This window comes from Etheostoma cragini, chromosome 11 (genome assembly GCF_013103735.1).
Source record: "Etheostoma cragini isolate CJK2018 chromosome 11, CSU_Ecrag_1.0, whole genome shotgun sequence".
Classification (NCBI taxonomy): Eukaryota; Metazoa; Chordata; class Actinopteri; order Perciformes; family Percidae; genus Etheostoma; species Etheostoma cragini.
The window spans coordinates 5,995,004-6,013,085 of record NC_048417.1 but is presented as its reverse complement, the minus strand read 5'-3'; the positions used below and the strand labels follow the sequence as shown (position 1 = coordinate 6,013,085).

The 18,082-nt window shown below is 38.7% G+C and overlaps 1 protein-coding gene across 1 annotated transcript in view; it reads left to right on the top strand.

Annotated features, from left to right (window-relative positions):
- The window catches only part of cntnap5a (contactin associated protein family member 5a), a 95,470-nt gene that overhangs the window by 7,631 nt on the left and 69,757 nt on the right, over positions 1–18,082 (top strand). The window contains exons 2-3 of the mRNA XM_034885411.1: positions 14,672–14,782; positions 16,376–16,569. Of these exons, the coding sequence (XP_034741302.1) occupies positions 14,672–14,782; positions 16,376–16,569 (305 nt within the window). The remainder of the gene's footprint in view (positions 1–14,671; positions 14,783–16,375; positions 16,570–18,082) is intronic.

The following is an 18,082-nucleotide window of genomic DNA, read 5'->3' as shown; positions in this document are numbered from 1 at the left end:
ACACGTTCTGTGGACCGATGAGGTTAAAGTAGAACTTTTTGGCCGCAATGAGCAAAGGTACATTTGTAGAAGAAAGGGCACAGCATTTATGAATGGATTACATCAAGAGGCGTAAACTGAAGGTTTTGCCTTAGCTTTCATAATCTCCTGACCTCAAAAAATTTGAAAGGCTATGGATAGACCTTAAAAGAGCATTGTGTGACAGAGAGCCCCGAAATCTCAGAGAACTGGAAGACTTTTGTAAGCAAGAATGAGCGAAGACACCTCAAACAAGAAGTGAATGAGTCTTGGCTGGCTACAAGAAGCGTTTCCAAGCTTTGATACTTGCCAAAGGGAGCAGTACAAGGTATTAACTCTGCAGGGTGCCCAAACTTTCGCAGACACAATTTTTTTTATTTTCTGTTATTTCGAAAGTGCCCAAACTTTCGAGCCAGACTCAGGTTGATATGTTTAGCTGCTACAGAGCTCTGTGAGGGCGGCTACGTTGCTCCGCATGTTGCTCCGCATGTTGCTCCGCATGTTGCTCCGCATGGTGTTGAGAGGCCGACCGATAAAAGATTTTTAAGGCTGATACCGATACAAACATTTGGCTATTTAAAAATCCGACATGCCGATATATCGGCCGATATATATGTTTTGAAAAATCCAGAAACGCATTACAAAGCATAAACAGGTTTCTCTAACATTAGTTATTTGTAGTTAATTATTAGTTATTACCACTAAAATAATGATAACAATTTCTTTCATTGTCACAACAGTACAGAGGAATAGCAAAATATATTAAAGTTATGACAGATAAAATGTATGAAAATACAAACTTAAGATATGAAACTTAAAGTCCTTTGACAAAAACAAAAATAAATCTGTGTTGCCAACAGAAACCTTGTAGAGTGCCCTCTGGTGGACAAACCATGCTACGGCTATGCTCATAACATGGTTCACAGTCTGTTTTTATTTTTTTAATATTCCCTTGTTTTGTCAAATCGGCCATTAGATTGATAGATCAATGATAGGAAATGCCTAATATCGGACAACAATATCGGTATGCCGATATATCGGCCGGGCTCTAATAGTGGTCCATCGGATCATTGGTAGCTGTGGGTTCAGTTAACTCGGTGACTTTGAGCCAGGTACAGAGCATTGCGAGCTGGCAGTTGTTTTGGTTAGATTAGATTTATGCAACAAAAACTGATCGTTATGCGATGCCAAAAGTTAAGTTAATTACCAACATGACAAATGACAGTTTGGATTAAATCACTCCCAAGGAAAGCACATTTTCTGGGTGAAAGTCTTTTGTTTTCCAAGGGAAGCAACTCTGCTCCATGGCTTGAAAGTCCTGTGTTTTATGACACGCCCGTCCACCCGAACTTTTTCCCACGCGGCCAGCTGCGTTCTCATGCAGCATGTCTTTGGAGTGCATACAGAAAAAAATAAAAATAAACGTGGAAACCTAACAAATTACAGAACTTAACTTTTCATAGCATTATGAACTAATGGTTAATGAAAACAGGCTGTTTTTTCCTGTTGTAAATTTCCAATACAGTGTTGCTGCAGTATTCTTGGCTCTAACATAATTAATATAATCTGCTTTACCAGTAGCACATCACCTCTATGTATACAGCCTAGCCTTTTGAGGCTACTTTTAAGGGGATATTTTCTGCTCTGAGTGGAAATATGAGTCTTTCGGCTGGAAAGCTTTCATTTCCAAATGATATGACACTCTTCACCACAGGTCTGTGGGAGGAATATTGTATGGCTCTCAGTGTTTCCCCCGCAGCGGGTGGAGACCGCAGCTCCGGCCATCCATCTTTTATGAGATAGAATCTGTTTCCGGTTTAGCAAAAACACCACACATTTATTTACTTAAATTTTCATGCTTCAAGTTAGCTCAGTGAACAGAGACTTTGCAGCTAATTATTTCTCATCTGAAGCACCTGGAACATGCTGGACTAGCATTAAGCATCACAGCAGAAGTGAGGGTGTGTGTCTATGAGTGTGTGAAGGAGACGATACAGCTGCAGATTCGCTCATCTAATGAATGTGAAGCAGGCACTCAAGGAACACCTACCGCTGTACATATTCAAGGCCTTATGAATCTATCAAAAAGTAAATGAGGCAGAGCACTGCTGTGTGACAGCACACGCACTTTTCCTCAGCACATTTCTTCTGAGAGACTAAACCAGCTGGAAGGAATGTGGAGGAATGGAGGTATGACCCTAGAAATAGTATATGATTATGTCTTTAGGATTACTGTCATCTTACTGATCCCATAGGGAATTTTAAGCGTTAATAACCTGATCCGTATAACAAACTATTATGTCTGATATGCATGAAATTAACACAAAAGTTTGGTTTAAAAAATTAGCTTATCTGCTAATTCTGGTGCATTTACATTTTGAGTGTAAACTAAAAAGGCTAAATGATGTGCATTGTCCCTTTTAAATAAACAATAATTCATAAATACTATAAATAATAAATAAAATAAATAAAATAAATAAAATAAATAAAATAAATAAAATAAATAATTTGTAAAAAAATAAAAAAAAATCATTTTTTTAGATTTTCTTTTATCGTCTTATATCTTTTTTCATTTAGGTTTTGAAGTAAACAAGAAAAATCTAATCCTGATCTAAACTAAAAGAATTATTCTCAATGATTATTATTATTTTATTATAATTATAACTCAAAACTAAATTAAACTGGAACATAAGTGGTGAAAGCATTCTGAATAAAAGTAAAAAACTTAAGCTGGTATAAAAATAGAAAGACAAATCCTGGGTTTTTATGATAACTACCAGTTATCATAAAAACCTTAAAGTACATTAATCTAAAAAAAAAGTCTGTCAAGTCCCTATCAAATGAGATGCAATGGGGATTGAGGCTTGTATTTCATACTGCAGCCTGTTCTCATGAACCAATGGAAAGTTAAGCACTCTAATGCATTCCACCATTTTTTGTTGCTGTATTCACTAGATTCACTAGACAGCCACTGTATAAGATCGTGGCTGGTGGGCGTTAACATACAGAACTTTCAAGCTAGAGAGCGGCGTTTGCTTCCCGGGGAAACCTTAAACCTTTTACGTAGGAAATGCTTGTTCCTAATCTTAACTAGTTGTTTTAGTGTCTAATCTTAGATATCTTCACGGATATGTGACCAGCCGGTGATCTACTAATTTCTTAGGATATCATACCTTTTGGTGTGCATACATTTTCGTACAATATCATACCATAGGGGTTGTAAGAAGGTGGGTCAGGAACCGGAGGGTGGCTGCTTTAAGTCCCTCTACGGACCTGGAAAAATGCCGGTCCACCTTCAGGGCACTGCCAAGATGCTCTTGAGCAAGGCAACTTGTGGATCTTGTGAAAACACACCTGCAATTACCCCTTATTGCCTTAGGTGCTACCAAATAGAACAAAACAAACAGAGATATTTGAGAACCGTATTAAAATAAAATGGGAGTAAATACAGCAATTCAGAGTTCTCTGCATGATCTGTGATTGATTGCAGCTCGGCAGAGACATGAATAAAAGAGACCTTGGGTATTGTTTTCATTTGGTTAAAGCATTGCGTTCCTTCTGATGCATTTCTACTGAGTCATTTGGCTGTGTTGTGTAGAGAAGCATGTGAGTGAAATGTTGGTGCTAAAGTAATTTATGCTCCAGTAAGTGTCGCATCATGGCATATGTCATTTTATATCACTATATATACATCGATCGATAGATAGATAGATAGATAGATAGATAGTTGCCAGACATTAAAAAGTGTTCACTCTTGTAAAAGTGTGCTACTCCTGTAAATAAAATACCTAAACAATACAGTAAGTAACAGTATTGCTGCTAACAGCTCTTTGGAATGGTCTAATATATCCCAAAACATTATAGTGATAGATGCCACCCCATGGAAAATCTTTTACAGTAAACAAATGTATTTCATGTCACAATATTCATCATTGTATTGCAGACTGTAAGTAGATGAAAATCTGTTAATATTCAGTGTTTTCTTCAGAAAGCTTATGGTACAAGGACATCTTTACATTGTTGTTCCCTGCAGATCCAGTGTGCACCGCAAAATGCTTTTTGATTGTGATGAATAAGAAGAAAATGGACACATGATATAAGACTATTTAGAGAAATAATTTCTGCCCGGTCTCTCGGGGGGCAGAAAAAATCTATTGTGATGAATGTGGCGCCAGTGGAGGCCTTTCCATTTCCAGCTGCTTTGGTCACACACTGATGCTGCACCAACTCCCAATCTATAGAGTGCAATGAATATGCTTCAAATAGCTATACAGTCTGTAAGTTCCGTCCTCTATTTATTTTCAGTGTTACTGGCAGAGGGTTTGAAAGGATTATCAACACCCACTTTCTGTCGAGCGTGCCAATAAGATTGATGCAATAATCAGCAAGAGACGGTTACAGTGATGAAAAACAAGAGGAGAAAATGATTCGGTTTTGAACGTTCAGACTTGAACAAAAATTAGAAGAAAATCAAGTGTTAAATTAAATGAAAAAAATGCCTGCTTACACAGTAGCCAAATTTCACATTATAGCACCATTTATTATTGTATGTAATTGCATTGTGTTATTACCTGTGAATCAGACACAGTCCTGTATTTCCACACTCTATGATTTGATATTGACTATGATGTATTTATACAGGGCTGGAACTAATGTGCGTGTAATCTTGAGGTGATGCTTCTCAGAATCACCATGCAGAGTTAGAGAGAAGGAAGCTGCACTACGATTAGGATTGGCCGGTTCCAACTTGGAATCGTTTCAAAAATTACGACTCCAGAGGGACTTTTTCTTTTATTGGAATCGTTTGGAATCGTTTGGAGGATTTGCTTTCAAATCCGATCATCGGTTTCAAATTCCAAATGTGCAAGTTTTAGTTTCCGTAGCGGCCGAGGGCTTGTTGTGTGGCATCTGTGTACCACAGGAAGTGATGCTCCAGTTTGGCTTTATTTTACGTTGGAAAAACCCCATACAACTTTCCACTGAATCAAAATAAAACTTTCCTCTTATTTGTAAAATAAACATGTGACCAGTAATTCCACCCCTCAAAGAATCGGATTGGAGAAGAACCGGAAATAAAAGGATCACAATTGTTAAAATCGAAACAATGCCAAACCCTAAAGCCGCCTACACATGACAAGCCACCCTACTATGCGCTGCGCTACACCTGGCGTTGCGCACCGATCGGATTTACCGCTTTGCGCTCAAAGCCTTACCTAGCGGTGCGCTGAGAGCAAATCGCTTATCATGTGTAGGCGGCTTAACTGTGATGCAGGCTTTTTAGAGAAGAATATGAGAATCACCCTTAAAATGGACTCAGCAGTGTCTCCAATCAAATATAGAAAACATTGACACTAAAGGCCTTTGGAGAGTACATTGGTAGATAGATAATATCAGATTAGAAACCAATGTAATATTCCGTGTTTTAATCTCAAGGATTTGTAGCGGTTTATAGGTCAATATTCTTCCAGTATGTGTTGTTGTGGCTTATTTCGCCTGTTGCAGCAGCTTTGAACAAAACAACACATCTCAGAAACAGATTGAGGGCAGAACCGTGACACAGGCATCATATCTATAAATGTGTCTTGTCTTGAGTGACTGCCCATGCACGACCACACCCCCATGCCAAATGTTACATAAGGCTGCAAGACCAAAAGTCAATCAACTTCTTGCACTGGGGCGAATGTCCCTGAACCTCCATTCCTTTGAGGAACAATTGCTTATGAAAGCCTCTTCTTTTTTTTTCTTTTTTGAAACTATACCACTCCAAGAGAAACCACTCCATCCATAGACTACTAAATCAATATTGGGGCTTTTCACTTGGAGGAAATGGTTTTTATAGATATCTTCATTTCCAAATGACATCTGCTAGAGTCTTAGATCAGCAGCCTTTTAAAGCAAACTGCCCACTTTTGGACTGCAGCAATGTCAATACTAAGCTGCTTTTACCTCTAATATTACCCTCTTACTTAAGCCCTAATAGCACAAATATCATAAATGTTATTACGATTATTAGTCCATTAATTATCATTACCTATGGGTGTAAATCACCGGAGTCCACACAATATGATATTATCACAACACTTATATCAAGATATGACATCAGTGCATTATTCTGCAATATATTGTATGTTGCAACTTTTGACCTTTTTTTTCAAACTTCTAATTATGTCCCCAAAAGGAAAACTTTGTAATCATCTGTTTTATCTCAAAGAATCAAATTCCCAGTTTTCTTCTCACTTCAATTGTATCATATATTTTATTATTATGTTGACTTTTTTTCCCCCACCACTCCCACCACCTAACTCTGGTTACCCCTTTTGTTAGCAAGATTATTACGTTGTCTTTATCAACCTGTTATCGGACGGATAGTCTAGCTAGCTGTCTGGATTTAGCCTGTAGAGATCTGAGGAGCAGTTAACCATAGTCCTCAAAAATTAACTGGAGTTTAAAATTCCAACATAAAAAAAGCGGAAGAAGCCAGACTAACTACATGCATCAGGCAGACTTTCCTGCCACTGGAGGTTCTAGTTACAAAGAGTTTCAACAATTCTCATGTTTCTGCCTGTGAATTAATACAGTATTGCCATGGAACTATGCTTTTTTTTACAACTTTTGTTAGTAAGATTATTCCATTGTCTTTATCAAGCTGTTATGTAAAACCCTCCTGGAAATCCTAAAGAAAATTAACACAAATCCTGGTGCACTGCAATCTTGAATGAGGGTTGAATAATTCATGTTTGGCAGATGAGATGCTTATAATCAGTAAAGCTGTCGATCGCCCCAGTAAAACATCCTGCAGGCTGCCTGTAAATGCTCATAGGTCCCTTAAGATTAAGCAGTGTTCAGAGAAATGAAGTACTGCTGTAAACCACGCCGTGTTTCTCAATCATTTGTATCGATGTGCTCTTCCTTGAATTCAACTAGCATTTGGGACTAATTGTCAACGGATACCTAGGCTCTCTTCTGGAGCTATCACCGCGCAGAGGTCACTGAGCCTGTTGGTGCATGCAAGGTATCATATGAAGCTTCATCGATACCACACAGAGGTCTGAGTCCTCTCTGTTACAAGATACTATCACTGCCCCCCTTTGATATTATTGACTCTGTGGTCTGTGTTGACTGAACCTGTGCACCCTCCATCAGACTGCCTTTGCTCTTTTGGTGTTGATCACTATTATAAGGTGGTTTATGGTTTTATTGCACGAAAGGAGCAAATTATCACTATAAATAGAGCTGGGCAATATATCAATATTATGTATCGATATATAAGATATGAGACTAGATATTTTCTTAGCTTTTGGATGTTGTAGTGTCGTAATATTACATAAATATAGTCTTTTCTTGATTTTAAAGGCTGCATTACAGTAAAGTGATGTTATTTTCGGAACCAACCAGACTGTTGTAGCTGTTTGCCTTTACTCACCTAGTCATTATTCCCACAGTGCTGATAATTATTTATCAAAAATCTTGTTGTGTGAATATTTTGTGAAAGCACCAATATTCAACACTACAATATCATTGCAGTATTGATATCAAGGTTTTGGCCAAAAATGTAGTAATGTTGATTTTCTCCATATTGCCCAGCCCTAACTACATACTGTATGTATTGACCATGTTTGGTTCATGACCATCCAAAAGCCGCGGAATTCTATAAACCAATCACAATTATCATGGTCGGCGCTAAGCCCTGCATGGAGCCGTAAAATAGTAATTTGAGAAAAAGCACAGACAGTCTAGCTAGCTGTCTGGATTTACCCTGCAGAGATCTCAGGAGCAGTTATCCAAAGTCCTCATAAATCAACCAGAGTTTAAAATTCTAACACACAGAAAGCTGAAGGACAAAATACATGCATCAGGCCATTCCTGGATGTGGAGCGTCAAGGACCTATATTATGCCAGAATAAAACAGAATCATTTGCATACTTGTGTATGTCTGCTTTTTCGATCAATACCAGGGAAATAATGCTCGAAGTGAATAATATTTTAGTAACTCATTTCTTGCTTCTAATTATCTCTCTCCGGGCCGTTGACTCTGTTCTGTGTTGCACAGACAGTTAAAACAATCACTTGCAGAACATTAACGGATGACCACTTTGATAAATGGCCTAACTCATTCATCAACTCGATAATACAAAGCGTTCCTTTAAATTATGTGTCAGGAATCATTTTATAGACTAATAATTTATACCTATATCCCTCATCCTTTGTATTTTTTTCATCCTTTTCTCAATTTTATCCTATTTGCAATTTTACTCTCATTGGACAACCAAGTTTTAGTAAATGACTGATTTATCTGTTAATTGAAAAAAGATCAATTGTTAAGGAATAAACTGTTTGCACCCAGTTTTGGAACATAGACTGACTAGAAAGACACACAGACATCAACTTCTCCACAGACACGTATCAGAAAGACACATGTAGGCCGTCAGAGAGCTGTTGTTTTAGAATTTAAATGATGCTTTCAAAAACATTGCAGTACTTGGATAAGAAAATAACAATGACTTGTGCTGTAAAAGAAGTTATACAATGATGTAAACCCCTGTTAGAGTATTAAAGCCCAAACCTGAGTAACCAGGGCCCTCATGGGACGAGGGCCCAAAAATATGCTATAATGAATAGCTTTGGATGCTGGGAGGGGCCCATAGAAAATGCCCTACCAAATAGAATAGAACCAAATAGGGCCCAGAATGTTGTGCTATGCCCCTAAGCAACTGTCACAACTTCAGCCAGACTTTGTTTTTTATTGTCTGTTTCCTGTTTTTGCAACACTCTCTCATGTAATTTCAGTCCCTGCCACTCCCTCTTGCCCTGCATTGCCTGGGACACATGCAATCTTAAAAGGGTGTGCACCGTTTTTGCTACGGTTTCCGTGTTCCTCAGAACGATGTGAAACGGCTGTGAGTCATGTGTTCTCTCAGGTGTTGGGTGTGTCTCTTGTTTAATTGGCTTTTTCTCAGGTAATACCCAATCAGCTGAGAGGTATATGTAAAGTCTTAGTAATAAAAAGGCAGAGTGCTTTGCGCACACAACAGGGTGTTCAACACCCCCCCGTTTCAGTTAAAAAGAAAAGTGTTGCAACCTTTTTTCAGGGGTGAACATGGCCCTGCTGACTCCCTTCACCTGGCCTTCCCCACCCCAGTGCTCACTTGATCCTCATCAGCTAATTAACTCCTCAGTATATGTACCGGTCCATTACCTCAGTTCTTTTGCCAGATTGTCTAGTGTGTTAACCTAGCGATCCAGAGGTCTGTTGTTCTGATCCTGCCTGGTTGTGTTTTCCCTGCCTTTGTTGGCTTTGCCCTTTCCCTTTTGCATGTCCCTACTGGACTTGTTTGCTACATTGATTGACAACCTAGTTTGACCTCCACATACCTTTTAAACACTGGGTGCATCTTGAGGAAGCACGGTAGAGACGAGGGAATCATGGAAGGATTGGAGAGAGGAACACAGAGCGAGGAAATGTGCTTTTAGAGCGATGAGACGTCCTTTCCTCTGAAGCGTCACGTGAATTTGTCAGCTGTGTGGGCGGAGTTAGCAACGGCTTTCATCTGCACGGCTTCCAGGAATGGCTGCTCCGGTGTAGCCTAGCTCACAGCACCTCTGAGATCCCTCCTTGATCCTCTGTGTAGGAATGATATTCCAAATAGCCTTCACCCAGGAGGGACAGGTCAACTTCCGGTTCCATTGAGGACAGAGAAGCAGTTAAGATCCAGACATTGTTTCTGCAATTGAACTATTTTTTTTTTTTGTGTCGTGCTATTGCCTTTTTTGACATGCAATTTTGTGAAACCTGACAGCAGCTGCCATTGCTGCTATACACCTCTGTGATATTGTTTCTGTCAGTTACAGCCTGCTGAGACCTGTTGGTGTCACAATTGCTTGGTTTGAGAGTTCATACATTTCCTACTATACTCTTTGAGCTACGTATGTGAGTTGCAGTCTGATACAGTTGCAGTTGTTGCTTTAATCACATTTGATCCACCCAAAAAAGAGTAGAGTCCGCTCCACCCTTGGACTATCTCTTTTGCATATTCTAATTTTAGGAAATCCCTTTGGCATTTTCTCATATCCCAACTGAGTGTAAATGTCCTGGGACTTGATATCCAAGAGGAAACCCAGGCTTCCTCATGTCTGGTGGGGAGCCATGTTTATTTGACTTGGGCGTGTAGTTGTGCCTCTGCAACTAGAGCTTAAAATATCCAACCCACGGGTGCTACGAATGGCACTTTGTGATAATTGAATTTGATTTCCTTGTGAAGCACCATCTGTCTGTGCACTCAGGTTAAGGCGGGCTTGCTAATAAGCAGAAGTTAGCATTGGAAAAATTATCAAACAATGAATCTATTGCAGTAATGGAAAGTAGTGAAGTACATTTACTCAACTCTGTACACATGTTAGGTACTTTTACTTAAGTTTTTCTTTTATTAAACTTTATACTTCTACTCCACTAGATCTCAGAGGGAAATATTTTATTCTTTTTCCTTGACTACATTTGTCTGACAGCTTTAGTTCCTTTTTTTTTTTAAGGTTAAGTTTTTCATCCCCACTGAAAACCTTGTATGGTGTTTTGATGTGAATGTTTAAGAAGCTGAAGGATTAAGTGTTCCTATGCGTTGAGAAAATGTTCCTACTTCTTAAAGGTAAATAAAGTCTTTACAAAGCCTCTTGGATCTCCTGGAAAATACTGAAAAATACTGAAAAACGGCTGTTTCTCCAACGTTTTAAAAATTAATTTATTTAGAGATACGTGGTTCATACAAAACAAACAACGCTACAAACATGTGGATTTTGTAGATTTTGATTTATTGCAGTATATTACTAACAACAGTATACAAAGAAGTTACATTTAGCATAGTTATCCTTTTGCCAGACCTTTTGCTTCCTTAGCAGCGCTGTGGAGGAAGGTCTGGCAAAAGGATAACTATGCTAAATGTAACATTCAGGGATGGGAGAGAAACACGTCCACTGGTTTATTGGCATGTCTTTAAACCAATCACAAGTGTTTGGGAAGCACTGGAAAAAGCTACGGTGCCACTGCAAAATAGCCTCAGGAAGGAACTTGTTTTGGTGGAAGATGTCAACATTAAGTGGAAGTTTTAGTTGTGGAACAGAAAACTCAGATTGGACAGATAGTCTAGCTAGCTGTCTGGATTTACCCTGCAAAGATCTGAGGAGAAGTTAAACAAAAATCCCATGGAGTTTAAAACGCCAACACAAAGAAAGCCCAAGGCAACGGATATCTGGCCTAAATGAGTGAAATCTGTCGGAATTTCAGTTGGCAATGGCCTCAAACATCTACATCAGTAAAATGCAACATACACATAAAGGCAGGAGGAATATTAATCTAGAAACATCAGATATAAAAAAACACTGACAGGGTACATTTTACTGCACAATGAATGCTGTCTTTTTTGAAACTTACACACTTTGATACATTTCAATGATACATACTTTTACTTACTTTGAATGCAGGGCTTTAACTTGTGGCGGAGCACTTTAACTCTGTGGTATTACTACTTTTAATGAAGTAAAGGATCTGCATGCTTCTTCTGCCACTGCTCTAATGTATAGCTGCTAATGAAGAAGATGAGTAGGCAGTTCTTCAGCTCTCTTGTTTTTCCAACCTAAAAGGAAACCTGCAGACAAACATTTCTGTCACCTTTCAGACGCCTGGAGCCCTTGAATTCAAAATCTTTTTTTTTTCCTTATGAATTTAAGAAAATAATTTTCTCTTCACATGACAGATCCTGAGTAAACCTTGGAACAAGCCAAAGAACACGCTCACTCTGAATGTACAGTTATTTACAGACAGTCATTGTGAAATGAATGGTTATGAAGGGGACATCTTTTTCTTTTTAAAATGAAAGGATAGACGATGGTGCAAAGATATGGATGAAGAGCATTAAAGGATAAGGCTGGCAATGTTCTATATTTTCTTATTGTCAAATCCCATGAAAAGACTCCTACTTACACGTGCTGTCTGTGTAGCCAAGCCTGATGTACTGTAGTTTATTGCTTTGTGTCATTGAGCTCTATTGCTGTGTTGATAAAAACACAGCAATGAACCGCACCGTGACATGCTCCTTCATTATGGCAAATGCCAGCACTGTGGTTTATTTGAGTTAATCCCACATTCACTATCCTAGTGCTGTAGATATTCTGGCTGGGTATTGTTCCAAAAAATACCAATACTGTGACTTCAGTACTGGTTCCTGAACTATACTTTTTTTTTTTATATCAACACATTTCATAAAATCTATTTTCACATCCTGGCATAAATCTTTTTATTTTTATTTTTCAGCTCCTACTACAGGAGTTTTTTTCCTGCCTCTACAATGAGTAACATTAGACAGCCAATCAGCAGCATTATTAGATCTTAGAAGCATGCTGGATGCTTATTGGCTCACTGACCGTGATGAGGTTTACATCTAAGGTACTGAAATTGGGTATTAAATAAGGTGGCATATTTGGATACTTGGTACTAAGGAGGCAATTCGGTACCCAGCCCTATATACTCACTTGAGCAGTAAATGTGTTTTAATCCACAGCTGAAAATAGTCCCTGAGTTTCTCCTCTTGACTTCACCTTTTTAGAAATAAAATGTGAATGTATTTTACTCGCTATTATTGATTTCATTATCAATGAATCAATATAAGAGTGCCACTGGGAGGTTAGGGAAGATTTGGGTCTTTTTATGGGAAACAAAAACATAGAATAAAACCTGCCTTGTGCTTTAATTACTACAAATGTATTTTAAAAGACAATATTTGGTTTGCGGACTAAACTATGTCAGGTCGCTAAACACGTTTTGCGGTTTGAAGTCAGTGTGCAGGCACTGCTCTTTTCATCTATTATTCTTATCGCTAACACAATCAGTGATAACCTCAAGTGTGCCGCAAACCTAAAAGCGTCAACATGACACTTCTGTGCCGGCCTTCTGTCGGTCTATACAGGAAAAAAAAACATCCTCCCAGCACTTCTGTGACTGAAACTGAGAGCTCTTCATATCAGCTGGTGTACTTATGATTTCAAAAGATTAAGTGTTCCCTCTCGGCTAGCAGCAGTGTGCATGTGTTTATGTCCATGCATTCCGATCTATGTCTGGGTTCATTTGGCTGTAAGATTCAAGCCCCTGAGTCTTGCATCGAGATCGTGAGTCAGCTTCAGAGGATTTTTAATTATCCCACAGGCCAAGGAGCAGCTTTGCAGGCAAATCATCCTCCATCCATAAGTATTTCTGACTGACAGCCAGGCATTTGGCTCAAGAGCAGAGCTGTAGACAACAACCGGGTCTGTAAGATGCACAATTTGCACATGGAGAAACTTTGTCTGCACTCACACTGCAACTCACATCACCTGTCAACGTAAGAGCATGTGTTGTGCAATCAAAATGTTTTTTTTGTTTTGTTTTTTTCTATCTCTTCAAAGCTTTCAAGGTCTTATTGTTGGATATGTTCATGTTAAGGGTGGATTGAATGAAGGAAGGACCAAAGCATTTGTCCAGGCTATAGTCGGCTCGTCAACCAGAGAGGCAACGTGCAAGAAACGATGGGGGAGAACAGATTGAAAAGAAGATAGGATGTTATCCCTAAGGGATCAAAAGTGGGACTTGGCAGACTTTTGACAGATTAAGAGTGCCGTGCTTGCATCATAGCCCTGGTTCCAGTAGTGTTAAGATGCCATGCCACTGTTCTCATTCGCCCAATGAACATCTGTAACTGCAGCTCAGCCATAATTTGATTCTTGGACTAAACAGCTCGATCCACTTTAGTCACACTTGAAATCAGGATTAGAGAAATCTCTTGGCAAGCTATCTGAGAGCAGTCAAATCAGGTCAGTCGAAATTCGGTGGGACGCCCAAAAGGAGAACGAGCACATGCTGTCAGTTCTGCTGTGCTCTTGTCTACCAGATGGATGGCCAATTGCCACTCCAGATGTGCTCAGAATCCATCTGAACTCCGAGTAAAATGGCACCGAAAAACAAAAAAAGCCTCTCGCACTCAGATGAGTGAACTGAACGCTGATGGAGAGAGTATGGGGATAATTGTAATCAGGCTGGTGCCAGTTTTCATTATGTTCTCAGAAACGGGTCGTAATGCAGCTCTGCCCGCAAGTAAAGCCAACAGCAGAGAGGCTGCTGTTGTTGTTCGTCTCTCTGCTCTCATTGTGGATCAGAGGAAGATGAGACTGACAGGTTTAGATCACTGGACTCTTAATCTGTTCCCGCCTGTTGGACGTGATGTAATCTCACACTGTGGGATTAAAAAGAACACCCACACATACACACACATATGTACAAAAAAGGAGACGTTTTCTGTGCTATTTCCAAGGGTCACTGCATGGGTTAATAGACTGTTTGAAGTATCTGAGAACTGGATAAGTGAAGAAGCCGTGTTATTTCTTTCTTTATGTTCTTGCTTTAAAATTCCACCACCGACAGGTAGAGATGCACTTTAAACCGACTTGTTAACACCTCAAGGATGAATTTTGTATTATGTCTATCAGATGAAGAAATATGGCGAGCAGTGAAACCATCTAAAAACCATCTTCAATCTTCAAAAAGTCAGTTATGCATGTGAAATGGATTATATAAACCATATGCAACTAGATAAAAAAAAGCTTTAAAGTTAATAGCCTCTGTTTTCTTTCACAGATAATTGCAATGGTCCTCTGGTATCCACATTACCCCAGTCGTCCTTTCAGAGCTCCTCGCAGTCGTCAGTCGGTCATGCTGCTTACAATGCCAAGCTCAACAGACGAGATGGTGAGTAAAAGTAAAGATATTCTTGCATGGATTTATTATTTGCATATGCTTCAGATACGCACTACCCACCTGCTGTACCAGCAGTTCCCATAAAACTCTAATGTGAGCCATTTGTGCAATGATCATATGGGTTGTTTTTAAAGACAATGAGCAATGAGGTATAAAGACTTGCTGCATTTACCACGTGTTGCAGTTCAGAGGAGCACGGTTTCATTATCTTGAAGAGATGCGAAAGAGAGTTTGTGATTACAGGTCGACTGAAAAAAAACGATTACTTTGAAACTAAATTGCAAATTCCCTAATCACGCTATGCAGTGACTGTTGCATGACAAAGAGAGTGACTTAATCTTTCTATGACAGGGCTCTTTGAGGTTTTTAGTCCAAGGGCCCCTCAGCTGAAAGAGACTGAGCAGGGACCCCTTACTATATATAATGTATACAATAGAGCTGCATATTACAATGGGCCTACAATAACTTGTAGGGCTGCCGTGGGCCTATTAGATATACATTTTGATTGATGAATATTTATACATGTTTTAATGTTAAAATGTGGAAAAGTAACCCTAACCCTAACTGTATCTGTGGGTGGTTACCTTATCCATAGGCCAGTAAGCCTATCATTAATGTTATATAATTCTTTTTTTTTTAATCTTTACTAATAATATTAATAATAATGTATGTTGGATTCATGATTTAAATATACAGTGTCTGTATGTGTGTATCTATACTGTATATACTGTATGTATACTAAAATATAAACTATTAAAAATACTATATACAATGTGTATATAAACATACTGTATATAATGTATACACTGTATGTATATCTGTAACTGTACTGTACATTAACATGAAGCCAACATATTATTTGTAAAGAAATATTTTTTATTTACTACTTTAGATAATTTAGTTCTCTATGAGAATGACAAGAGAAATCTCTAAACAGACAAAACAAACTATTTGAATGGACTAAACTGATCCAAAAATAACAAAATATAACAATTTTTCTAAAAATAAAGTAATAAAACAAAGACAAACACAACCAGCTAAACTATCAGTTCAAATGCTTTAGCGTGTGATCAAAACAAAAGCAACCTCTCAACTAGAAATCCCATATATACATTTGTTTAAATTCATATATGCCATCAACATTTCACTCAATTATTTTAGGATTGTAATAGAGGTACTAAAATATTACTAGTAGGTATTTGTAGAAAATATGAAAAGAAAATCTTCGGTTTGAGTTTTCCAGAGAGAAAACATGACAGACACACTCAATATTGTGTAGAGGAGGCTTTTGGAACAAATAAGCTTGTTGAGCTTGCGGGATTCTGCTCTTTATAAGTTCTCGAGCCAGGCTGTACACATTTCAAATTAATGCGTCATTTTCTGCTGAAGTGTCACTTCACCTTGAAGCCTTTCATTTTCAAACACTCCCTCTGTTCACATCCGGACTTTATCCATTTTTTGGCAACCTGAGCCCTGTGGCGACTTAGCATACACCACAACGGCCCACCGTCTCATTGTGTGGATATCCACAGTATCAATGTTTCATGGTACCCCCTCTGTCTGTATTTTTCTTCCCTCCTTCAGGAGCAGGAGGCTGGTCTCCCATGGTGACCGACCAGGAGCCATGGCTCCAGGTGGATCTCAGGGAGCAGATGGAGGTGACGGCTGTGGCAACACAGGGACGATATGACAGCTGGGACTGGGTCAGCAATTACCTCCTGCTCTACAGTGACACGGGCCGGGCCTGGAAACAGTACAGGCATGAGGACGGTGTAGGGGTGAGTCTGCACACAGATGTTTTAGATTTCTGTATGACTTTAGATTCATCGTTGAACTGCTGTACACTGAACTGAATCCAAGCAAGAGCAACATTGTTATATCATTTTGCTCAAGAAAGAAATTCAACAATTGTGCGTGTGTGGAAACGTTCAGATGTAGAAGAAACAAAGTCCAAGGCATACTGTTGGCTTTTTATGATTAAAGGAATAGGTTGACATTATGGGAACTATGCCTTTTTGTTTTATTGTCGTACGTTGCAAGAGAAGATATACCACTTCATATGTGTGTGTTAACTTCTCTGAGGTCCAAGGACATTTTTACATTTCTTTTTAAATTCACATTTTAAGGACATTTTCATATAACCGGATCTCCATGTCTTTCTTTTTAAAATGTTCAGATCAAACTTAGGTTTCTCTTTTATGACGCCCAAATTTCTTCCAAAGCAATGCATAAAGAGCTAATTTGGCCCTTAAGTTGAAATGTTGATGTTCTCTTTTTAATATTTCTCCAATCTCTCTTGAAAACAACCCTTTTGGTGCTTGAAAGTGTTAAAAATATATATATATATATTGGGTTTACAAACGTACCATAACATATAAATAAAATAGTCAAATGACTGAAATGATATTTTGTAATGTTGCTTTTTAAGTGGAACTGTTGGTGCGTCTTTTGTCTTTAGAGGCTAAAGTATGGGGCTCAAGCTGGGGATTAAGTTATCTTAGCTGAGCATAAAGACTGGAAGCACGGGGAAATAGCTAGTCTGGATGTGCTCAAAGCTAACTAATAAACTTATTTTGGTTATCTATGAACCGAAATGCAAAAAAAATAATTATAACTTGTGGTTTAATGGGGGACTGTTTCTTTGTTCAAGCCATGCTAACTGTTAATCAACAGTGGTTAATTAACCCGGACCTATAGCTTTATATTTAACGCACAGACATGAACGTGGCAACAATCTAAACACCCAGAGAGAACATTTACTTCTGTCACACAGATCATTGCTTTTCCATGGTCTCTTCTCCGTGGACTAATTTATTGGTGACCTTAAAGGTCAGAGTCAGATAACACATCCTCTCACTTTTTTTCTGACACATTTCAAGGTGTGGGAAGTGTCCGAACGCAATTATGATACTGCTTTTTTTTTTTTTGGCCCTCCATGTAATGTCACATCTTGTTATGTCAGCCTGTACACAGACTCAAGCTGTAAAATGAAATAGCCTGATGTTGGCCCATGTTAATAATCCTTTATTGTGATCGCCCCAGTTATGTCAAAAGCTGCTGACAAGAAGTTAAATAGTTTTTATTTGAGTTCTTATACCTGACGGAACGATAAGCGGAGTGAAGTTGCTCCCAGGCATGTAACTGCTCCAAATTGGCTTGTTTGTCATTGTGTTAAATTAAAAGATCACACATACGTGAGGGTGGACATCATGTATAGTTATATTTCGTATAGGCTTCGCCCTCTAAGGGCTACGCTATTGGGTTTATCCCTTCGCGCATGCGCAGTCGTGA